Raw genomic sequence first — 25,459 nt, forward strand, 5'->3', positions numbered from 1 at the left:
CATCAACACAAGGATTCCACCTTGAAAGAGGCTCTCAAAAGAGGCTACAAATATGTCATCTAAAATCTCCCCTTTAAAATGAAGGCAAACTAGCTATTTATAGGCCATGAGTCTTTATTACACAATGGGCCAAAAAATGACCCTAAAAGCTATTGGGCCCAAAAGTGACCCAAAGCCCAAAATAATGTCATGGGCGTCCATGCTCTCTCGAAGCTCACGCTATCTTCCAAACATGTCGTGGCTCAATGCTCCCGTGGATGACATCATCAAATGTAGCTTCTCCCGCGCTCCAAGCTATCATCCACACACGTATTTGTTCCCCTAAAACAACTAAATCTTGGATCCATAGATGTGATCCTTGAAGCATTGATCCCAAAGGAATGGAGCCCATTGATCTTGTATCAGCAATGTCTGTATTACATACACTTTATAATATCAGTTGATTGAAAAAAAAATAAATCAAAATGACACAGTTAATAGCTGGTTTAGGTGTTTAAAATGAACATCGGCCACTACAAGTGTCCAAATGAAAGTTCGTGCCAAGTTGAGGATGGTTTGGCCCTATTTATATTACCCAATTCATATCATTATCTCCGGAGAAATAGAGAGGTTGTTTTCAATATATCTTCGGCTCAAAATAACCAGACAGTAAATAAAGTCGTAATAAAATATAAAACAAGATAAAATAATATAAACACTCACAAAGTAAAACTATACACTTTCTAACTAAGAGCACAGACCTCACCCAAATCCTCCAAACAAGAAACTTCAACCTACATGCATAGCCCTCCGACTACTAACATAGTTACACTAAAACAATCCTATCTACTAACTACAACTCATTCGCACAAACTCATTCATCTTTACTTATTCATAAGAAATGATAAATGAGGAAAGACAACATATTAAAGATGAACACGATAGATAAGATAGAGAAAACATCAAAGAAGTAACAAGCAAAAAAAGAAATTCGATAATGGAGAATAGAAATTGAAAGAAAAAAAGATCAATGCAGTAATTAAATATACTTTTAATTAATAGATTAAATTATGAAAGAAGAGAATAAACTCATACAATTAAATTCTTATTAAAAAATCAAGAAGAAATTCACAGAGAATAAAAAGACATATTCGTAAACTCACAAAGAAATAATCAATATCCGAAAACCATTCACCCCGACATGCATAAGACTATTTATACTGATCGTGCAAAAATATTCAAACTATAAAAAAGATCAAATTATTAAAAAAGTCACATTAGTTTGATGGCTTTGAAATATTTCAAGCTCATGATGGTTGGAACATGAAAGATTGGTATAAAACCCTTAATGGCCTTCTTGGTTTTACACACACATATAGAGAGAAATTATGTATGTATTCATGATGCAATGATTGTAATGAAAATAAAAAAAGAAGTGAAAATTATAATGCAAAAAAAAATATGATTTAACAATTGAAAATATTCATGAATTTGTTCGTTTGACTCTCATCTATAACCATATAATTAGCAGTAACTCTCATTTGAAGATGTCCAATAGGAGAAGGTTGTAGTAGAAGAATGTATGTCTATTGATAGATAACTCCTAGACACATAATTGGACATAAGTCTGATGATGAATCTTGTCTTATCAAATAGGGTCGAGGTTGAGGTACTTTGAACATAAAAAATTACTATCCGATCTGAATTGGTTAGTGATGAAAATAATTTCCACAAATAGGGAACAAGAAGAAAGTACTTGGCCCCTTTCCTCGATTATCATCGCTCGTTCATCACATTTAATTTTATGTTAAATCGTGTCTTTGTCTTTCTAGGACATAACACAATGGTGCCTCATTGCCATCATCTGATCTCTTTAACATATAACTCCAACTTACTCGTTATTTTTGACAATTATGACTCTTAATTAATGATTTGTCTCGTTCTAATGTTATCGACTAATTTTTTTCTTTGATCTACTGAATCTTATGTTTTGTATCACGTGTCATTTAACTTGAGCTAATTCCTATAAGCCTATATACTAATATCACATAAATATGATGAAAGTGTCTAGGTAAGACACCAATATCCAACCAAATTGTTTGATTATTTATACCACCAAAGAATATGACACAAATAAATAAGACTGCTACTTCTCTTTTAACCGGATGCTTCAATTTTGAGATTTGAATATAGAAACATTCTCAATAAAGTGAGCTTCCTTCGAATGAACACTACATGACATGAATTTGAATCAGTCATACTACAATATGAATACCAAACAAGTAATAATGCAAAAAAAAGTTTGATGATCTTTGTTGCAATTGAAACATAATTTGGACCATATGTGTTATTTACCCATCTTTCTGTAATATCATATTCATGCCCAAATATGGAACTCGAAATTAAAATAAGTCAAAATATGAATAAAGTGATCAAATAGGTCACCTATTTAATAAGTTATCAAAATAGCATAAACATAATAATTTCTTACATTTTATACCTGTTTGGTAACGTAAGTGTACAGTAAAAAAGATTTAGTAAAACGTAATAATTTATTAGGTTTTACAAAACTTTTTTATAAAACGTAATAATTCTTTAAAAGTTATGTAAAACGTAATAAATTATTAAGTTTTGCATAACTTTTGCAAAACGTAATAATTTATTACGTTTTACTAAAACATTTTTACTGTACACTTTAATTATCAAACCGTTAAAAAAATATAAAACATAACTTTTAGATATACATTTTTAGTTATTCAGTCCGTTTGTATAAGAGGTGACATCAATAATTATACATTCACCTGACCAAATTTAGAAAACAATGTAATTTTTATTATGTATTAATAAAATAAATTTATAATTATGTATTTTTTATTTATTAAAAAGTAATTTCTTAATACGATTTATGAAAGAAGAACTCAAAAGGAGTGGGCTAGTGGTACTTGATTTGACAAAATCAAGCAATAATTTTTTTTTTTTTTGATAAAAAACGTAATAAAAAGTTATAATTTATAAATTGCAATAAAAAGTTATAATTTAGTAAAAATTTTAAAAGTTATAAAGTTTTAATTTATATATTTTTTAAAAAACTCAGTGTACTATCACAACATCTTTTTATATCAAATCATGTAAAACGTAAATTTATTACAGTCCGTTTTACATGATTTGACATAAAAGGATGATGTGATATTATACTATTTTTTTTTAAAATTATATAAAACGTAATAATTTATCACATTTTACGAACCTTTTTTACTGTACACTTTCATTACCAAACTATTAAAAAAATATTAAACGTATGTAATAAATTATCATATTTAACCTATTTTGATAACTTATTAAATAGGTGATCACTTTATTTATATTTTGGCTTATTTTAGTTCGGAGTATCTGACCGATTGAATCACGTCGGTGACCCATAAAAGCCCCCAACAAACCGACCCGACCCGAACCATTAAACCGTTGCTCTCCTATAAATTACCAAAAGGAAAACGCCTCTGCATCACTGTTTCGGCTTCTCTTGTTTCTCTCAGTGTCCAACCCCCTAATCGAGTTCGCGATGGCATTTCCTTACTTGGAAGCAGTTATTGGTACGCCTTTCATTCTTTTATCGTTCTACAATTCTACGTATTCGTATTCGTATGTTAGGACATGTTAATGGTGTAGCGTTTTGAATGTCAACGAAATCTATTTCCTCTTTCATCTTTCGATTATTACTGTCTTTAATTATTATCTCTTATTTCTCGGTCGTTTCAAGAGTTTTAAGTTCGTATTGATCAAATATTTGTGGTGAACCTATGTTTTAAAAGAAATAGGGATTACGAGGTTTATTGGAATCTTTAACTTAATAATTCTTTTCTCTTGAATTTCGGATACATCTTTCCGTTTTTATTCGGTGAAAGGATCTTTTTTCTTACAGTGTGTTTTGATGGTTATTACCCATGGTATTGTGTTTATTGTATTGTATTGTTAGTTTAGATATCCTGTTTGTTTTGATTGTTATTTAAATTTTATTCAATAGGATACATTATGAAACAATACCTAACAACCATCCAAACATAGTGTTAGTCTACGAGTTTGATTATTGATTAAATAATTCGATTAGTGCTTGAATGTCTAATCCTCATCTGCTCACTTCCTCCCACCGGGGGTTAATTAAGAAAGGTCAGTTGCCACCGCAAGGAGTGGCACATTATTGGTTATGCGGACTATATGAAAAGAAAGAACCGTAGATTCTATTAAGGAAAAGTTCCTCTTATCTTTCATTGAAGGCCAAGTGTCTGTTAAATCCCTTTTTGCTGGAGCAAACTGTGCAGTGTAATATTATTTAATGAGTTCTTGGGATTTGTCGGTTTCTTAAGTTCCTAGTATGAACCTTTTGTGTACATATACTGAACCCACCGGATGTCTATTAGTAATACTTACGTTACCTCGTAAAAAAAGGAGTGATGTTTATTGTCATTTTGGAGGGCTTTAATTGCAGGGTACAGTTTCGGTGCTAGATTTTTACTAAGTGGGTTCAAAATGAAAGAAATAAACAGACGAACTAAGAGGGTTCACATCTACTATATACACATAAAAAATATCATTAACCATGTATAATGGTATAATTTTCCGCCGGAGGGCTGCATGGACCTCCTGGTCATAACTACATTTTGTGTATTCTTTATGGTATGGACTGAGACAGGCAAGAAAAAGATTGAAAATCTCGTTTTGAGCTAATCTTATGTAGTTTGGGATGTTATCTGATGTATGATTTGGTGGTTTACTCCTGTATCATCTTCACCCCTAATTTGGTGTGATCTATAGTTTAACTGCCACGAAACAACCTTGGTAAACTGATATGATGCAATGAATGGAATTCTGGAAGATTGCCTCTGACTAGCATAGTTTGTGTGTCATGTCGAATGATTGTAAAATATCTGGTTTGGTTCAGTTTAGTTTTTGGGACGTGTTGTGTCATCTAAAGCTTTTCATCTTTGTAAATCACGTGTTTTTTTGTGTGTAACTGGCTGCATGCTTCATATTTTATCTTGGATTTGACACCCCGACTTTTTATTGCCTTCTTTTCTTTAATGTTTTATTAATCTTCATATTTTATCTTGGACTTGACACCTAGACTTTTTATTGCCTTCTTTTCTTTAGTGTTTTATTAGTCTCCCTTTTTATTGTGTTTTTGGCTTTAATTTTGCTCTTGAATTTTTCAGGTTTCATGATATTAATGTACATATTTGAGTCATACCTTGATGTTCGGCAGCATGCGGCTCACAAATTGCCAACACTTCCCAAACCTTTGGTGGGAGTTATCAGCCAGGAAAAGTTTGAGAAGTCCCGTTCTTATAGTCTGGACAAAAGGTTTCTCTCCTACTTGTTTTTCTTTTGTTCATGGGACACAATCTAAATTTATCTGTTCTTGTTCTATTTTGTTCGAATTCCATTTTACCTTTTTTGTCTTGTGTTTTGTTTCAGTTACTTCCATTTTGTCCACGAGTTTGTTACCATAGTAATGGACTCTTCCATCTTGTACTTCCGGATATTGCCCTGGTTTTGGAAGGTGAATGGTTCAGCTTTTTCTCTTAGAATGTCCTGTCTTACCAGTTGCCGTTCTAGCAACTTATTGACTTTGTGTTTTATTTTCTGGCAGAGATCTGGAGAATTTTTGCTATACCTTGGTCTCAATGCAGAGAATGAAATATTTCACACGCTTTCATTTTTAGCAGGAGTTATGGTTTGGTCACAGGTGAATATGAATATCTTTTTTGTTTCTTGTTCATAATAGTTGACATTTCTTGGAGTTGTTTGTCCTTGGTAGAAGTGAAATAATTAAAATAGTGTAGCATTATGTTTATCAGCCTCTCTACCCTTATAAGGTAGGTTAAGGTGGGTACACGCCACCCTCCCCAGGCCCTACTTGTAGGATTACAATTGATATGCTTTTGATGTTGTAGCGTTATGTTAAAGATGATATTTAATGCAGAAACCCTCAGATTTACCCTTCTTTGAGGTACAGAAATTCCAACTTCCCTTAACTTAATGCTTTAAGGGACCTTGTTGCCTTTGTTACTCCAGCCTAGAGGAGTGTTGTTACCACTTTGTGAATTTGACCATAATCACTCATAGTTGAAGTGTAGCGTTTCTGCTTGATTTGGTTTCGCAAGGCTGGTCATTGTGGTCTGAGCTTGCATAAAACTTTTTTGTTGTGAAATGTAAATGAAATTATGCCTATTTGATGGTGTTGTCTTATGTTACGTGAACACTAGTTGACGGGGTAAAGGTCGATGATTTGTAATTTGCATTTAATTTTTGCATAACTTATCTTTTTTTTACTCATTTGAGGGATTTTATGTTAGTTCTTGTGAGGGAACTTGTGTACTTTGCTATAATTACACATGAGTTCTACCATTTGAGTTAAAGTTCTTGGTGAATAATTATTTCTTCAGCTTTTGTGCAAAAATGTTTTCCAGATCTCCTAATAGTAATAGATGCTCTGTATAGCTTCCTTTGAACTCGTGTGATGTAGTTTGGTGGTCACATTGGCTAAATGAACTGTAGATCATATGTGCAGTTCCACTTCCGGTCTTTCTTTTTCTTTTTTGTTGGGTTACAGATAGCTCCGGATCTGATTTAATTATCTTCTTTATCATCTCTAATTGTGGTGTTTTGTATGAGAATCATGCTTAAGTTAAGGTGCTGACCTTTTTGATAAACTCCGAGGGTGATTCCTCTTTTTTTTTTTCCTTTCCGAAAATGGTGCATTTGGCCTGGTTTGCTTAGTGTCTGACCTGAAATCTTATTTAGGCTTTGAACTTGCAATGACAACAACTTTGATCTGTAGTTTCTCGTTTTGGGTCTTTCAGAGATCAATGCATCTTTTTATAAGTTCTTAGTTCGAAAACTATTGAGAGTTACTTCTGTTTGCCAAGAGATTACTCTCTTGTGGTGAACTTGATACCGATTTCTCTTCTGAGTGATACAATTAACAGGCTTAAACATATCTCAAGAAGCATGTTGGTTACTGCAGTTACTGTACTACTAGTGTTTAGTGTAGTGATATCCTAGACCAATGATGTCTTCAAGTATTCTGGTTTGCTTCAAACATTATGACTGTTCTAATCTTCATAATCTGGTATCAATTTAATTCTTCAATTACTTTTACAGATCACTGATTTGCCATTTTCCTTGTATTCAACCTTTGTGATTGAGGCCCGCCATGGGTTCAACAAGGTATCATGGAATTAATATCATTCTTTCTTCCACTGTGAAGAGTTCCACGCATCAGTCGATTCTTGGTACTTAACATGTCTGTTGGAAATTTGAATTGTCTTCTTCATGCAGCAAACAATGTGGTTGTTCTTCAGGGACATGATAAAAGGAATTGCTTTAGCTATTGTGATTGGTCCTCCCATTGTGGCTGCCATCATTGTTATCGTACAGGTACTGCTACATGCTATGAATTGAAGGATACTTTCTATTGCAGTTATGGTAAATATAAGATTTTATCATGATTTAGCATGCTTACCTGTTCATCTCATCTGACATCAATCTTTTGTTGGGTTCCCATCACATTTACTTTTGATGGGTCTGTGGATGCTCCTTTGTATGTGCATTTTAGAGGCTGGTCGTATTGTGCATTCCGCTAACAGTATAAATCCATTCTTGATTTGCAGAAAGGAGGTCCTTACTTGGCAATTTACTTATGGGGATTTATGTTGATTCTGTCTCTTGTTATGATGACCATCTACCCAGTACTAATTGCTCCACTTTTCAACAAGTTCACTCAGGTAAGTAGTCAACTCGCTCTTCCCCCTCCCCTCTCCTCCCAAGGAGAGGAAGAGCAAATATATATTTCCTGCAGCTCCAATATGCTGATTAGGTTTCCTTTTGATGAGCAGCTTCCACAGGGAGAGCTTAGGTTGAAGATTGAGAATCTTGCATCCTCACTCAAATTTCCCTTAAAGAAATTGTTTGTTGTTGATGGGTCCACGAGGTCAAGCCATAGCAATGTGAGTACTTTGTTTATTATAGGATCTTTGCATAGTAGTTATAGTATGTTGATTGAATTTTACTTGTTGCAACTTGCAAGTTTGTGTTGACTGTTGCCTAGATTTCATATATTGGGTGGTTCAAGATCCAAGCTTGTGCTAGTAGAGTTTGAGATGATGATTTAGATCTTTGAACTGGTTTAGTTTGTTCTGCTTTCAGTTTGAGAACTTTTTAATCCTCTTGGTCGTCTGTGATAGCTTTTTGTGCTACAGATAGTTAGAGTTTAGATGGTTGTGTTAGAGTTCCTCCTCCCTCTGAGATTTGGTTTTGCTTCAATGTTTGCTATATACATCTCTTATTTTTTTTTATTGTACTGCGCCTTTCTATTTCGTCTTATATTTTGGAGATGAGGACGTGTGTTCTGTTTGCTTGATGGTTTGCAAAAGGTTTAGTAGAGGTATTCCACTTTCTTTTTGAGCAAATCAAATATGATAAATAGCTAAGGATGTACAGCCTACAGGAACTGACTAGGTGCTGTCTGTAGATGTCTCTCTTCTTTTCTTTATGGACTGGCAGCCTGTTTGACCAAGTTTTTAAAATCAACATATTTTAGAAATTACTTTCTCCAAAAGTGGCTTTCAAAAAAGTTCTTTTGGTGAATTATTTTTAAAAAAGAGCTTCTTTTAGTGAGAAGTAGTTTGATTTACGAAGCACCTTTTAGCAACAATTAGTGTTTGGACCAAACTTTGAAAATGTGCTTTCAAGTGTATTTTATTTGAGGTGCTTTTCAAAAATGCACTTTTGGGAAGGAAAGGGCTATTGGGAATCTCTCTGCTCAATTATTTGTTAAGAGTTGTGTCATGTGTGACTCTGAAATATTGATTGTTGTAGAGGGTATAAAATTATACTGATGTTTTCCCCTGATTTCTTATTTGTCTTATCTCTTGTGTGCTTGGTTACCTATTTTTCTATTATCTTCTCTCTTAGTCCTTGGGCTGATCTTGTGTCTGCAAACTTATTCAGGCATACATGTATGGATTCTTCAAGAACAAGCGCATTGTCCTCTATGATACACTAATCCAGCAGGTGTGGTGCCTATAGAGCCTGTTTTTTCTTCTAGTCTTCTGTTCATTGCTATCAGTTGGTGAATTTATGAACATTTAATCAACTCCTTGAAACTGTTCTGTTTGGTAAAAGGTTGTTCCCATATATTTTTGGTAAGAGTTATATAGCGACGATTAGAGTTATGAACTGATGCTGCCCATTTACTATTGCATAACAATTGAACTATCAACTTTGTTGGTTCCTTCTGAGAAGGTTCACCATAACAGATATCTGCTTGATTACAGGAGTCTCTATCTTCGATTCGGAGAAAATTGAAGATGGTAAAATATGTTACTGTGATCATATTTTCAAACCAATTGTTGCATTTTGTGTTGACAGTATGCTAACACGCCTGCTAGTTCATTGAACACAATTTCTGCTATTTCATTGCTCAAATATTGAGTGTCCTCAAGGAGATAGGCTAATTTACTGGATTTGAGAGTTTTAGTGCAGCTTAAGAAGGAGTGATTTCTTAAGGAATGACTGTATAGGTCCAATGTCATTATTTGTTAGGGCTCTTTGTTTGTTTTTTTAACCAATTAAAAATGATAATTCCTATTTCTTTGAATTGATTGGATGTTAAAAAGATGCCTTTACTGGATGGATCATATGAACGGTCACTTCTTATATGTGGTATCCTCGTAGCTAGACTTCATGAAGATACACATATTATGACAAATGTAGAATATTTTAGCCATCAAACCCTTTTTATCCCAGTATTTCTTTCTTCTCCTTTCATTTTTTTTTCCGATTTTAAGGATGTTCTCTTTAATTCCTTTTAGCCTGTATTTTGGGAGTCCTTTAATTTCACTTTTTTATGCTCTGTAGTGCAAGAACGATGAGGAAATAGTTGCTGTTATCGCGCATGAGCTTGGTCACTGGAAACTTAATCATACAATGTACTCCTTCATCGCTGTCCAGGTAGGCCAGTTAATTGTTGAAGCCCATGACTTCAATTATTCATACTTCATGTCTCTTAGCAGTTGTTTAGGGTGGGTAGGCCAAGAAGGTTAGGTTGCTGCCAACCCCCCAAAGTCGTACTCGAATCAATTGTGTTCTCTTTTTTCTCGTTTAAGCGTAATTTTTGCTTCTCCATTTTTATGTGATTTAATTTGTGTTAGCATGGAGACTCTAGGGGTTAGTTTGTTTTACATCTCAGATTTTGTGGCAGAAGATCAATAAGAAGTATAAAAAATAAAAAAGGTTCTTTTATTGAAGAAGATATTGCTAAATTCTAGATTCTTTTATGGGAGAAGATAATGCTAAATTTTGATGATACCATGTGAATGCCGAACGACATACCTATTTTTGTTCGCAGAAGTGAGTCAAAAACTCATGCCCAATTGTCATGGAAATAGGCTCAAGGGAATTGTTACAACAACAACAACAACAAACCCAGTGTATTCCCACCTAGTGGGGTCTGGGGGGGGTGAGATGTACGCAGTCTATACCTCTACCTCTGAAGAAGTAGAAAGGCTGTTTCCGATAGACCCCCGGCTCAAGACACGAGATACCACACAAACACATAGTAAAGCACAGCACAAGATTACATAACATAAATACGGCACCCATAAGTAATATAAAACAGAGGAAAGCACACAAATTCATAATAAAACATGGAACACGGACTCCTAACAAGAATAAACCCCCACCAAGTAATTCCCTACACTAGCGACTCAAACTGGCCCTAGTCCTCTGCCCTAATTCGCGTCCTCCAGACCTTCCTATCTAGGGTCATGTCCTCGGTGAGCTGTAACTGCTCCATGTCCCGCCTAATCACCTCACCCCAGTACTTCTTCGGCCTACCCCTACCCCGCCTAAAACCATCCAACGCTAGCCTCTCACACCTATGGGCCGGGGCATCCATGCCCCTCCTCTTCACGTGTCCGAACCATCTCAATCGGGCTTCCCGCATCTTGCACTCCACTGGAGTCACACCAACCTTCTCCCGGATGGTCTCATTCCGAACTCTATCCCCTCTAGTCAGCCCACACATCCAGCGCAACATCCGCATTTCTGCCATCCTCATCTTTTGGATGTGGGAGTTCTTAACTGACCAACACTCCGCTCCATACAACATGGCCGGACGGACTACCGCCCTGTAGAATTTGCCTTTAAGCTTGGGCGGCACCTTCTTATCACACAGCACCCCCAACGCGAGCTTCCACTTCATCCATCCCGCCCCAATACGGTGCGAGACATCCTCGTCAATCTCACCGTTACTCTGGATCACGGACCCGAGATACTTGAAACTCTCCCTCTTACCTACCTCCTGTGATTCCAGCTTCAACTCCAACTAATATAATAAATGAATCCTCAACTTCAAGTGTTCAACTAATATAATAAAACTAGAAATATTTAGAGAGAATTTAAGAGAATATTTAGAGAGAGTATGAAAATTGATAATATTTGTGTGAAAAAAATAATTGAAATGAAGTATATTTATAGTAAAAATTTTAAGGGGGGGAGGGGGGAGGGGGGGGGGGGGGGTAATAACGGTTGAAATGCAATGGCCAAAAGAGCCGTTGCAAACCAAGTTTAAAAACAAAAAAAAAAAGGGCTGAAATTTAAACATTACGGACCGGAAACCGGAAATACCGGAATTTTTCGTAGGTCCGGACCGGATCGTATTCCGGACCATTGGGTACCGGTAAACCGGAACCAACCAGACCGTGTTGTTAGATCAAGTATATTTTGAGTCGTGGTAATGCTGTTATGCTACATGCGAATTTATCATTTTTGTCTGCTGGTTGGCTTTAACCTCTTTAAAATGAATGGTAATTATTGGTTGGTTTGAAATCTGGATGTGTGTTGAAATGATTCGTGAATGTGGTGTGGAAGTTGATCATGGGATTTAAGCAACCAGAACGAAGTTTCATATGGAGTTGAAATAAGTTGACTAGTTATTGGACACACACCAATCACGATAAACAGAACATTTTGTTTTTAGTTTTTGTGTGGTTTGATTAGTAAAGTATGCACAACATTGATTTCTAAATTTAGTTGGGCTCCTTTAGCACATCTTCAGTTCATATTATGTGTATTTTCAACAACAACAACAACAACAACAAACCCAGTACATTCCCACATACTGGGGTCTGGGGAGGGTAAAATGTACGCAGTCCATACCACTACTTCCGAAGAAGTAGAGAGGTTGTTTCCGATAGACCTCCGGCTCAAGACGAAAGAGCAGTAAACAAGGTCGTAATAAAACATGAAACAAGATGAAATAACAGAGATATGACATCCCACAAAGTAATATTATACACTAACAAACCAAAGGCACACGCCTCCCCCCAACTTTCCTAACTAGAAGCTCCAACCTATGTACAAAGCCCTAAGACTATTAGCCAAGCTACACCAAAGCACTCCTAACTACTGACTACGACTCACCCCCACACACTAGCCCTCTATCCTAATTTGGGTCCTCTATACCTTCCTATCTAGGGTCATGTCCTCAGTAAGTTGTAATTGCTCCATGTCACGTCTAATCACTTCTCTCCGGTATTTCTTCATCTCCCTGCCAGAAATCATCCGAGGCCTCACACTTACGAATTGGGGCATTAGTCCCCCTCCTCATCACATGCCCAAACCATCCCAACCTCACTTCCCGCATCTTGTATCATAGACTCAAGGTATTTAAAACTACCCCTCTTACAAACAACTTGGGAATCCATCTTCACTACCACTTCGTCCTCCTGCCTCGAGTCATTAAACTTGCATTCCAAGTACTCAGTCTTGGTCCTACTCAACCTGAGCCCTTTAAACTCCGGGATTTGTCTCCAAACCTCCAATTTATCATTAACACCCCCGCGTCTCATCAATCAAAACTACATCATCCGCAAATAGCACACACTCAGGCACCTCTCCTTGGATATGTTGCGTCAACACATCCATCACCAAGGCGAATAAAAACGGGCTAAGAGTTGATCCTTGGTGCAACCTTTTCAAGACAAGCAAATGCTCTGAATCTCCTCCCACCGTCCTCACCGGAGTCTTCGCTCCATCATACATGTCCTTAATCGATCTGATGTACGCCTCCAGGACCCCTCTCGACTCCAAGCATCTCCAAAGAACCTCCCAAGGGACTTTGTCGTACGCCTTTTCCAGGTCGATGAACACCATGTGTAAGTCCCTCTTCCTTCCTTTATTCTGCTCCACCAGTCTCCGCACAAGGTGAATTGCCTATGTTGTCGAGCGATCAGGCATAAATCCAAATTGATTCTCAGAAATAAACACGATCCTCCTCAACCTCCGCTCAACCACCCTCTCCCAAATCTTCACTGTGTGCCTCAACAACTTAATACCCTGGTTAGATTTCAAAATGTTTGATTATCTCAGGTCCCTTTGATGAAGTTGGAACTGCTGTTGTCATGAAATGTTCCGACTTCTGATAACTAGCTCACACATCTAAGACACCAGTGAGAATGAACTCCTAGCGATTTGCAGCTCGGCAGCTCTTTGGGAAACTTAACTTAGTCTAAAATTGTTGTAGTCTTACGATTTTGGAATGGTAGATTTTGCTAAAAGGCTGCCGTTTAGTTTCTCACATTGTGTGGTCGTACAAAACCTAATGTACAATAATTTGTGCCTTTGCTTGACGAAAAGAAACCTTCGATACACATATGATCCATATGGTATCCTAATAATGGTTTAATGTACTTTGGAGAAGGTGAGGTTGTATGACTAAACAAGCTTTTAAGTCATATTGAGGAGGGAAAGCATGTCAAAAGAGTGGAGAACGCGAGTTTCAATATGTATGAACAATAGAGATATTTTAGATTGTGTGAATTATCATGGGACCGAACCTATGAGTCATAGTTTAAACTTCATGAAAGAGTGAGAATACATCGACTTAGTTATAACATAATAACAGAAGGGTGTTAGATAACAAATGTAAATTCACATGGATCGCGTAAGTGCCAAACAATACGAAGTGTGGTCGTTGTAGCGCTAGCCGCAGTTGGACAACCACTTGTACCTGGAGGAAAGTGATCTCCCTGGCATTTGGGAAGATATCATTGCAATATGGTTTCAGGACTGTTGACATTTAGGTTTATCACATTCTGGTAAAAGGTTTTGGTTTCGGTATTTATGTTGTCGGTTGCCCCTGTTTTCACACTGTAGATGGTTTACTGGGATAAGATGCTGTTGCAAGTTACTGTTCATGGACATCTCCATTGTAATCTTTTAGAAATAAAATGCTGGTAAATTTAATCGACTTCCCTCAATATCATCTGATGAAGCTGCATTGTTTAGTTTCATGGTGCATGGTTTGTTGACTTTTTGTTGCATGGCAAGAAGTATCTTGCTTCTTCTTTACCTGATTGGGACGCCTCACGCGTACATATATATGTATCCATGTGGTGCATACATACGTACATGTATAATTCTTGTCCTTTTCGATCCAGTTTTACTTTGGATTCATGTTTTTTATCTTTTTCTTTGACACGAGTATATCCCTGCAGATTCTCACGTTCTTGCAGTTTGGAGGATACACTCTTGTTAGGAATTCAAAGGATTTGTTTCAGAGTTTCGGGTTTGATACACAACCAGTTCTCATTGGACTCATCATATTTCAGGTAATACTGGACATCTGATCAGGAGGTGTGGCAACTAAGAAGGGTTAAATATGATAACTAATTTGGAAATATTGAAATCTCATTCAAGTGCATCTTTCACAATTACCAATTTGGAAGCAAATTTCTATGTAGAATTAATTGACCGAGCTTTTTTCGCTTTCTCTGTCTGCATTGAATCTCCATTTTCCTTTTCTAGCTCAGATCAAAATAATGTCACTTGTCTAAAGACGGAAATTTTTGAACTTATCCCGAGTAGGTTGCAATGGGACTTGCATTTACTTTTCTCAATACTACTTTTCTCCATTCTATCCTAAAAAGTCTAGCCATATATTTCATTTGAACCTCTTGTTTTGCTTATATAACAGAACATTTCATATTTTGTACTAACGTCTTAAAGTCCGTAAGAATTGAATCAAAATTTTGTTTTCACTTATAAAGAAATAATCCTAGCACAAATTATTAGTCGTGATTTAGTGATCAATGTTGTACCTTAAAATTGTTCTTCTTTGCGACGGTCAATAATGTTGTGTATGTAACCAGGTTGGACTCCACTATTGTGTTAACACTGCTAAGAACAAAAAAAGGAGCTATGTTTCCAATAAACGTTCATTTCTTTCCTAATATATTCCATATAATGGTTGTTGTTGCAGCACACTGTGATACCTCTCCAGCACCTTGTGAGCTTTGGCCTTAATCTTGTTAGCCGTGCCTTTGAGTTCCAGGTAAATTTTTGGCTGAGCACCTGCCTTCAGATTCTGAATCATTGTTTACCCACCAAAAGTTTTTGTTTGAATTTATTGAAGACATTGTTTAAACACCCTCCACCCCACCCCCCACCCCCCTGCGGCCGGAAAGCCATTTTACTTGAACTAATGTGAATACATTGTTTACTTGATGTTGTTTCTTTCTCAAGGCTGATGCATTTGCAAAGAAATTGGGTTATGCTGAACCTCTTCGAGCTGGTCTTGTGAAACTGCAGGTTAGCTTTCTCTACTTTTTCCGGAAATTCTAACGTAATTTGGGAACTGTTTTCATGCATCATTTTCACTGGATTATATAGAACTTTATATTAATGGAGTGTGCATGTTCTCTACTTTATGTGTGGTACTAGATGTGTATAATCTTTTGTCTGGTGTCTTGCAGGAAGAGAACTTGTCAGCTATGAACACAGATCCTTGGTATTCAGCCTATCATTATTCTCACCCTCCCCTAGTTGAAAGATTGGCTGCCATTGATGCATCTGATAAGAAGACGGAGTGACACATCCATTGGAGTTCACCGTTGGATGTAGAGCTCCTTCTAAACTGTACACAGCGCCTCTGCAAGCACAACTATTATATACTTGCACTGTCATTGTATGTTGATATTATTCACGTCACATTCACAATGTAGGGCTTAGTTTAGAATGATGTTTGAGAGGTTGCAAGAAGAGTGATTATGTCATCCATGTCGTTCGCAGTTAAGTCGAGAGCTTTAATTGCTGCTAATCACGCGGTGGCAATTCTAGCTCTTCTGAAAGAATTCAGGTAGCTCATACTTGTAGCGCAAATAGCAATTTCACTTGGTGCAGCAGTTAACGGTGGGGCATATTTCTGTTTTGGCAACCATCTTTTCATTGTTTGACACTTTATACACTGCATTTTTTTTTTTCGAGTATTTTGTAGGATAATGAACGACACTTTTAAAGAGCAAGCTAGCATAGTCTGTTTGATGAATAAGCCGACTCTTCTGGAGGGTATATAATGAGTTTAATACTTAAAAAGTTTTAATTCCACTAAATTTCTTTTTGAATTAATACCAAGTAATTTCAGAGGTCAGTTTCAGTATTGGAATTTAAATCAAGTAACATGGGTAAGCTAGACTTTCCATATCAAGTACTGTTGCTTTAGTTACTTGTCCTAAAATAAACGTTCTCCAAGTTGGAAGTAATTCATGAAGCTTATTTTTCATCGATGCACATTATTATTATTATTAGTAGTAGTAGTATTAGTAGTAGTATGTAGTTGGAAACGGTCTCTCTACTTCAGATGAGGTAGTGGTATGAACTACCCAAGATGTGGAGTGCACTGGGAATATTGTTGTTGCAGTAGTAATATGAAAAGAGGCTCATGACATCCATTAATGTTGGAACATGGCCACTATTACCAAACTTTACCAATAATTGGATCGACTTTTTAGATAATCAGACATTACAACCTTATTTAAGTGCAAGCTTAGAAATGCAACGTTTCCACGTATCATTCACTTGTCTTTACTAAAGTTGGCTAAAAAGTACTTAAGGAAGAAGAAAGAAAGTGCTACAATCATATCAATAATATGTAGCTTTAACACAAACCAATAGTATTCCAACAAAAAGGTAAAGTATCAATGCAACATCATAAAGGTCAATAATTTCTTTGTTGAAAAATTCTAAAGATAGCACATTCACAACCAAAATTGTTATGATAGTCTAACTCTATTAGGTTAATAACCATTTGGCTGCATCTTTCATTAATTATGTTAATAAAAAATTTCAACCAAGAGGTGGGGTTGTGGGGTTGTCAAAGACTATTATTATGAAGTGCCTAGTTGTTGCTTTAAATGATTGTTATGTATATTACTACTATTAATCCTTTATTTGTTAATTTTAGTACAAACTTGAAAGTTGGATTAGAAAAAAAAAATGGTTTTCCCCTATAATAGGAAAAGAAGCCAATTACTTCCTCTGCCTCAAGAAGAATATGGGAGTACATATTATAATAGCCAAGACATCTTAGCATGAAATTAGTTATTAAATATTTTTTTATGGATAATATTTGCATATTCAAAAATAACATAACTCACAGTTCCTTATCATATCAAATAAAAATGAGAACAGATTATTATGATAAGTTAAAACAAAAAGAAAATGTTGGAAAGATTCTGAATTTATAAAATAAAGATTTTGTAGAAGTATAGTGGTTAGTATACCCTCTCGTGAACTCTCATGATATCGATTTTTTAAATTAACCATCTGATTTATTTAATCTGTTTGATGTCAAAATCCTACTTTCTACTTGAATCCAACTGTTAGGAAGTGGGAATTAGGCAGTAAATTTTTCATTTTTTATAAATAAATCAAAGAATTTAAGTTATAACCATCATAATATAAATATCTTTTACACATTCAGTATTAAATTAAATGAATTAATGTTGTTATCTTCAAATTAGCAATTAATAAATCCAAAAAATTACTACTACTATATTTTAACCCATATTAATTCTCTCTTTTTTAATGCATATAACTCAACTCAAGGGAGTAATTGATACAAGGACATAATCGTTGAAAATTTTTTTTCAAGAACATACTCAGCGTTCCTTTTCAACTTTTCATAGTTGGCTTTTTCCTGAGTCAATTTAATTAATTTTTAAAATTAAATTAAATTAATTAATTTGATAATTTTTTTAAAATATTTAAAAATTATATAAAATAATATTATAAATTATAATTATTCTTTATGTTAATATAATAAAAAAATATATTTTTTAAAATGTTAAATTAAGGTTATATTGTTAGACACTTGGGGATCTTCCGGTTGGGAAAGAGTTATTTCGAGATAATGATTACTGAAATTAGTGAGATAACTTATCCCATTACTATTGTATAATTGATGAAATAAATAATCTCGAAAAAAAATAATGCTTCCAATTAAATATGAGATAAAATAATCTCATATTTCATATATTTTGACTATTATTTTCTTTTTGTTTCCTATTTGGTGTCCGGTGTCCTCATTGGGGCTCCGATTAATTCGAATCGCGCGTTGCAGGGTCCATTAAGGTCCCTCAAGCTCTGACTAAAGGTGGAGTAGCCCTATCCACCACACCACAGCCCTATTGATATATTTTGACTATTGCTTTTTATACGTCACACCAAACTAATCCTTAAAAAAAAATTAGGCAATAAATTATGACAAGTAAAAAAATTCGGAGAGTAAATTCAAAGAAATCCAAATCAGGACAGACACGTCATATTCCAATTACCAAAGACTTTTTCTCGTCATGGGCGGCCTTTATTTTGTCTCAGCAATTATAAGACCCCTAAACTTTTAGGTATTGTTATTTAGACCCTTCTAATTATTTATCCAAATGAGTTTTGAACTCGCTTAAAGTATTAGTGGTTGTTTCATTTGAACTATCAAATTTATTTATGTTTCAAAAATAATAACCACCGAACCAATCTGTAATCTTGATTTTGATAATGTGGGTCAATTTGAAATATCTATATTAATCTATGAGCTCGTCTTTATCTAATCTAATTTAATTGTCATTTATTAATAATTAATTATTTTTAAATCAAACATCTAACAATAAATAAAATAATTCCTACATTCACTTTTTACTGTAGTAATTCATGCATTACCATCTTTCCATTACCAGCTTGCCTTACTATTGGAAGAAACGACCCCTAACTTCATTTTGAAGGATTACTTGGATCAACGAAATATACTTTGTATTTATTTATTAGTAAAGTCTAGAGAAATTAGAACGTGAAGATCATATTTTTACCAAATAAAAATAAAGAGGATATTTTTGAAAAACCCTCACGAAATAATGTGAAATGAGGAGCTGAACACAACATACACAAAAATTGACATTTTCAAAAAGTAAGGGGGGTTAAGTTAATATAATAATGAGCCAACTTGTTATCCTGGAAAAACTAACAATATTAATACTAATTAGACTGGCAGTAAAAAAAGAAAAAAGAGTGAGGGAGAGATTCTCACACGCACTCTCTCCTGCTCACTTCTCTTTGTCTAATATTCACCGGAAATCCAAGAATCCGACTTTAATTTCGCCGGAAAATCAAGAATCTAACTTTAATCTCGCCGGCAAACTCCCATTTCAAGTTTCCGATAAACCCATTTCACCACCAAGTAAAACCAAGATTCCGATCAGATATGTCGCCGGAAATACACATTCAGAAACCACACTCATTCATTATTCCCCTTTGATAGTTTTACTCATCATATATTATTGGATGCAGTGAAGTGGATTTTGTTTACTGAAGAAGAAAATGTCTGTGTATGATGCGGCGTTTGTGAACAGTGAGTTATCAAAGAACACTTCGATTTTTGGATTGAAATTGTGGGTGGTTATTGGGATATTTGCCGGAGCTGTATTTGTTCTCATACTCTTTCTTCTATCACTGTGTATCACCGCCTCTCGCCGCCGCACTACCACCCAGAATGGCAAACTCCACCGCCCTATCAAGTCTGAGCTCAGCCCAGTTGTATCGAAGGAAATCCAAGAGATTGTTCACCATGACCCCGCCCCAGATCACCGCCCCATTGTCCCTCAGGTGAATTTTTCTTTTTTTTATGATCTCGTTATTTCATATTTATTAAATTGGGACCATGAGATCATGAGTTCAAGCCGTGGAAACAGTCTTGGGTAGAAACGTAAGGTAAGGTTGTGTCCAGAAGACACTTTTGTGGTCCGGCGCTTCCCAGACCCACGCATAGCAGCAGCTTTATTGCACCGGTGGCTGACCTTTATTAATGTTTCAATGAGGTCTGTTAGCTGGTTTTGGGGTTTGTATATGGTTAAATTTTTGTTTTTTATTTGAAAAGTGTCATCTTTTGATAGCTTAGAGCTTTGGTGAATTGAGTATTTTGATGTAGAAATATGTTTAATCTTTTATGGTTGATTTTGCATTTTCATTGGAAAAATGTCATCTTTTGATAGCCTTAGAGGTTTTCTGAATTTAGTATTTTGATTTATGTAGAAATAAATTTGATCTTTTAGGGTTGATTTTGCATTTTCATTGGAATAATGTCGTCCTTTGATAGCTTAGAGGTTTTCTGAATTTAGTATTTTGCTTTATGTAGAAATAAATTTAATATTTTATGGTTGAATTTGCATTTTCATTGGAATAATGTCATCTTTTGATAGCTTAGAGCTTTGCTGAATTGGGCATTTTGCTTTGTGTAGAAATTAATTTAATATTTGATAGCTTGGAAATTTTTCAATTAGAGATTTTTGCTTTATGCTGAATATAATGTTATGTAGAATCTTTGATAGCCTTGAGATTCTTTGAACTGATAAGTTTGCGTGTTTATGGAAAAGAGATGTAAGCTTTGGTTAGATTGTTCTCGACTGGGAATTTTGAGTTTTGTTTTCTCATGACTCATGATGTCAATTTTCTTACTTTGAAGGTTCAGTTATATACAGTGCTTTTCTTAGCTATTTATTGTTGAGAATATAATTAAATGATAAAAGTACGCTCTCTCTAACAGCTTAAGCTTTTAGATGAGATGGTCATACACTTCAACATTTACTATTTCAATAAGGTCTTTTAGCTAGTTTTTAAAATTGATATATAGTTCAGTTTATATTTTCTTTGAAAAATTATTATCGTTTGATAGCTAAGATCTTTTTGGGTTGGGAGTTTTGCTGTATGTAGAAAAAAAAGAAAATCTTTGATAACTTTTGAGACTTTTTGAATTGAAAAGTTTACGTTTTATCGAATAAGGATGTAAGTTTTCTTAAAATTGAAACTTAATTGGTGTTACCTCTATGTATCAGGCAGTGCCAGAAATACAGATCGACATGGGGAAGGTGGAGCACAGAGTGGTGTTTTCAGACAAGATTCCTGGGGCATCAAGTGGTGAGAGTAGGGCGACTAGTGGAGCTGAAACGGGGTCATTAGGGAATAGTGGGCAATTGCCAGAAGTGTCGCATTTAGGGTGGGGTAGGTGGTATACGCTGAGAGAGCTCGAGGCTGCCACTAATTATTTGTCGGATGAGAATGTGATAGGAGAAGGTGGGTATGGGATTGTGTATCAAGGTGTCTTGACTGATGGCACCAGAGTAGCTGTTAAAAATCTCTTGAATAACAGGTAAAAATCGTTAATGCTCATTTATATTATACAAAGATCTCTTGCAGTCTTTGGTGACTTTCTTTTTTTAGTTTCTTATTTCCCATTTGGGCTTTACTAAAAATGGAAATTGTGTCTTCACCTTACATGCAATTAATGTTGTTTAGATTCTGCCTTTGATCCTGTTAACAGTTATGATTTCTTCATGTACACTCACTCCCCTTACCATTGTGAACGAAAGTATCTTATCTTTTTCTAGGTTCTCCCGATCTGCTTTGAAGTCTCCTCCTGTGGGTGAGAAGTGTTCTTTTATCTTTTCAGGTTGAAATTAACTAGCTAGGTAGCTGAATAAATTCTTTTCCGGAAGAAACACATAATAGTTGAATGCGGTGTTCTTGTTTATTGCTTCTAACACATTCTCTTTGATAGTGGGAGACTCTATTTATTCCTTTTTTTGTGTGTGTGTTTGGAGATATTTTGTTTCTTCCAACTAAAATTGAAGATTCTAATCTTACTTGGCAACAACATTATCACATCTTTTCAATCTTTAGCTCATGATAGGACTAAGTATCTGGATAAATAATTTAGTGAAGATTTTAATTGGCTCAATAATTTCAGGGGTCAAGCAGAGAAGGAGTTTAAAGTGGAGGTGGAAGCTATTGGGCGTGTAAGACACAAGAATCTTGTGAGGCTGCTTGGCTACTGTGTTGAAGGAGCTTACAGGTACCAATTTCAACTGTATAATTTGAATTCTAAATTGTAGTTTGCTTTGAAGGGTCAACAGACTGAGTGCGTCTTTTTGCTCTTTAGGATGCTTGTCTATGAGTATGTAGATAATGGAACTTTGGAGCAATGGCTTCACGGAGATGTTGGGGATGTTAGTCCTTTGACATGGGATATCAGAATGACTATAATAGTGGGAACAGCAAAAGCGTACGTACTGAGAAACTTCTTGCACATATCAAGGTTTTAAGTGGTAGCCTGACTGCTAGTTTTTTATGTATGCTGCAGTTTAGCCTATCTTCATGAGGGTCTGGAACCTAAAGTTGTTCATCGAGATGTAAAATCCAGCAACGTTCTCCTCGATCGCCAGTGGCATCCAAAGCTGTCAGATTTTGGACTTGCTAAACTCCTCAATGCAGAGAGGAGTTATGTGACAACTCGTGTAATGGGAACATTTGGGTTAGTGCAGTCCTCCTTTGTACCTTTTCATCTTTTTCAGACTGTGAATTGGGCTTCCTCTATAGGATCAATCTAGTGATTGTCGTTAAGTGATACTTAGCACATTATTTCTGTACCAGTTATGTTGCACCAGAATATGCTTGTACCGGCATGCTTAATGAGAAGAGTGACATTTATAGCTTTGGAATACTTATCATGGAGATAATTACTGGGAGGACTCCTGTTGATTATAGTAGACCACAAGGCGAGGTTAGTTTTTCCCATCCTTTATCAAGTTTGAATATAACCGAGTAATTTGTGTTTCATACAACTAAAATTTGGAAAATAATGGCAGATTAATTTGGTGGAGTGGTTAAAAATGATGGTTGGAAATCGAAAATCCGAGGAAGTGGTTGATCCTAAGTTGCCTGAAATGCCTTCTTCAAAAGCACTCAAGCGTGCTCTTTTGGTTGCTCTTCGGTGTGTTGATCCTGATGCTCAAAAGAGGCCTAAAATGGGACACATTATCCACATGCTAGAGGCCGATGAACAGCTGGTTCGCGATGTATGTACCAAGTTCATTTTTTTTTAAAAAGAACAGCCATATGATACTGTCATTCCTCAAGTTTGCTGATTGCTCATCTGTTATTATGTCATTTTCTACAATCTCTAGGAACGTCGTATTGGGAGAGAAAGAGAATCGTCTAATTCTCACCGTGACTACAAGCAAGACAACCAAGCTGGTCCCAAGTTACCCAGAAAACAATATGGTGATGGAGCATCAGAAACTAGTGAAGGAGACAGTAGTAGAAACCATAATATGCCGGCTAGTTGGAGATAAAATTAAAAAAATAAAATATATGATAAAAAATATTTATATATTTTAAATGCTTATGCAATTCTTTCTGTTCTTTATGTAATTCTTTTTCACTAACCTGCTTAATGATTTCTATACTATTCTTTTCCTCCCTTGCAATTTTCTTGTTTAGGTAATTTATCCTATATTGTTCACATACTCAAGTTCACTTGTAATCTTCATCATATTTTTTTAATAATTTTCAATAGAAGTCACATATTTCAATCTTCCACTTGAGTATTTTTCTGTTTGGTTGTCTCTATCCATATAATAAAACTTTGGTGTGATTTCCCAACAGGTATGTATTAGAGGCCCACTGGCCAGGCACTATATTGCTGTTTTTAATATTTTGTAAGGATAAGGATTCCTTCATTATACTTTTATGACTAGTGGACCCTTTTTTTCCCACTTTGCCAGCTAATTTTGCTGGATCAAAGCTCATTTGAGAGCCCCTTATTGGCTTTTAGTTACTCTTTTTAATTTTCTTTGATCTGGTGTCTTGGCATGTTGTATATAGTGAATGGGGTCATTTGTTTGTTCTTGATTTCAGTGCATGAACATGTCAATTCCCATGGTACTAGAAAATGACATTTTAAAGTTGTTTGGTGGTGTGTAGGGCTGGCAAATTGGTATCATTAGTGCTAACATGCTTACCATTATTAGTTGATAATATCTACCAGCTTTTGCCATTTGCTCAGTCCTTGTGTTTTCTTGACATGTTCAAATGTAGTACATTTTGGCTCTATTGTAACCTTTTTTTTTTTTTTTTTTTTTTTTTTTTAATAATCGAGAAATCTCCGAGGACTAGGAGGCATGATTTTGAAACTCGGTGGATAATGGGCTATTGGGATGTACGGCAACATTAAAATTATGACATGAAATCTAAATGTCAGATTTTCTGATACCCTATATTTGTTGTTTCGAATAGAGATTGGCTTTTAATTCTTTATGGTGTTTATTTAAGGCATGTTTTTGTCCTATGGGTTTGGTTGCTAGTTAAGAGTAAGAATAGAGTAATGAATGGAACAGGTCTGCATTGGGGAAGAGACATTTATGAATTTGCAGCAAGATTGCTTCTTGCTGTTGGAAGTTAGTTTGCATTCATGTGATGCTTTTATTATGCTACCTTTACTAGAGTAAGATGCTTTGATAAATAAATTTGAGGGGCCTTTTGGTTCCTAGCTTCTTAGTTCCTTCCATTTTATATCTACCACCTTTTCTATTTATTTTTTTCCCCAAGTATAGCCGTTTCAGAATCAACTTTAGATATGCGATACGTTGACGCTTGTATTGCTCTCTCACAACTCTATTTTCACGATTTAGGTTGCTCTCATTCCGCTTGTCGTTATTACGGGAATCACATTTGCTTTCTTTTCCTCTGGCTACGAAGATCTTTCAGTTGGCCAAGTTGTCTCTTGCCTGTCCATAGATTTAGGAACAGTTTGAAAGGTTGCCTATTCAGAAATTTTCAGATCTATGCTTATTTTCAACTCCCCAAAGCATTTTGTCGATTACTACGTCCTTCCTCATCTCTGGGTCCCTACCGCCTGCACTGAAACAAATGCTTTACCCTAGATGTCTAGTCAACTGCTGCGCCTCAATGCATTTAGGGAGGACTAGTTAGCTCTGGGCTTGAGTGGTATTTCACCCCTAATCATAATTCATCCGCTAATTCTTCAACATTAGTCGGTTTGGACCTCCACTTAATTTCACCCAATCTTCATCCTGGTCATGGATAGATCACCCAAATTCAAGTTCATAAGCAGTAACTATTGCCCGACTCGCTTTCGCTACGACTCCTATGGAAATAAATTCAATTTGCATGCTTTCCTTTGAATAACATGTAGCTCTAAGACCATGATATATATCTAGACAATAGACAATTTCAAATTGAAAAACCATTTGTATCTAATAGTCACCTCGTCATCATGTATCCATGGTATAATATATTAGTT

The 25,459-nt window shown here is 35.5% G+C and overlaps 2 protein-coding genes across 2 annotated transcripts; both read left to right on the forward strand.

The window, feature by feature from the left end:
• Positions 1-3,352: 3,352 nt before the first annotated feature.
• On the forward strand, positions 3,353-16,252 carry LOC107839222 (CAAX prenyl protease 1 homolog). Its single transcript, XM_016682625.2, has 14 exons — positions 3,353-3,569; positions 5,187-5,334; positions 5,449-5,533; positions 5,624-5,719; positions 7,138-7,203; positions 7,315-7,413; positions 7,647-7,760; positions 7,872-7,982; positions 8,986-9,048; positions 9,895-9,987; positions 14,535-14,648; positions 15,299-15,370; positions 15,562-15,627; positions 15,792-16,252. Exons 1-14 carry the CDS (start codon positions 3,539-3,541, stop codon positions 15,906-15,908), a joined length of 1,275 nt encoding a protein of 424 aa, XP_016538111.1. The 5' UTR covers positions 3,353-3,538; the 3' UTR covers positions 15,909-16,252.
• Positions 16,253-19,327: 3,075 nt separating this feature from the next.
• On the forward strand, positions 19,328-23,736 carry LOC107839223 (probable serine/threonine-protein kinase At1g01540). Its single transcript, XM_016682627.2, has 8 exons — positions 19,328-19,968; positions 21,195-21,508; positions 22,106-22,210; positions 22,298-22,420; positions 22,499-22,669; positions 22,789-22,918; positions 23,004-23,213; positions 23,322-23,736. Exons 1-8 carry the CDS (start codon positions 19,684-19,686, stop codon positions 23,487-23,489), a joined length of 1,506 nt encoding a protein of 501 aa, XP_016538113.1. The 5' UTR covers positions 19,328-19,683; the 3' UTR covers positions 23,490-23,736.
• The last annotated feature ends 1,723 nt before the right edge of the window (positions 23,737-25,459 follow it).

Source organism: Capsicum annuum, chromosome 8, assembly GCF_002878395.1.
Source record: "Capsicum annuum cultivar UCD-10X-F1 chromosome 8, UCD10Xv1.1, whole genome shotgun sequence".
NCBI lineage: Eukaryota > Viridiplantae > Streptophyta > Magnoliopsida > Solanales > Solanaceae > Capsicum > Capsicum annuum.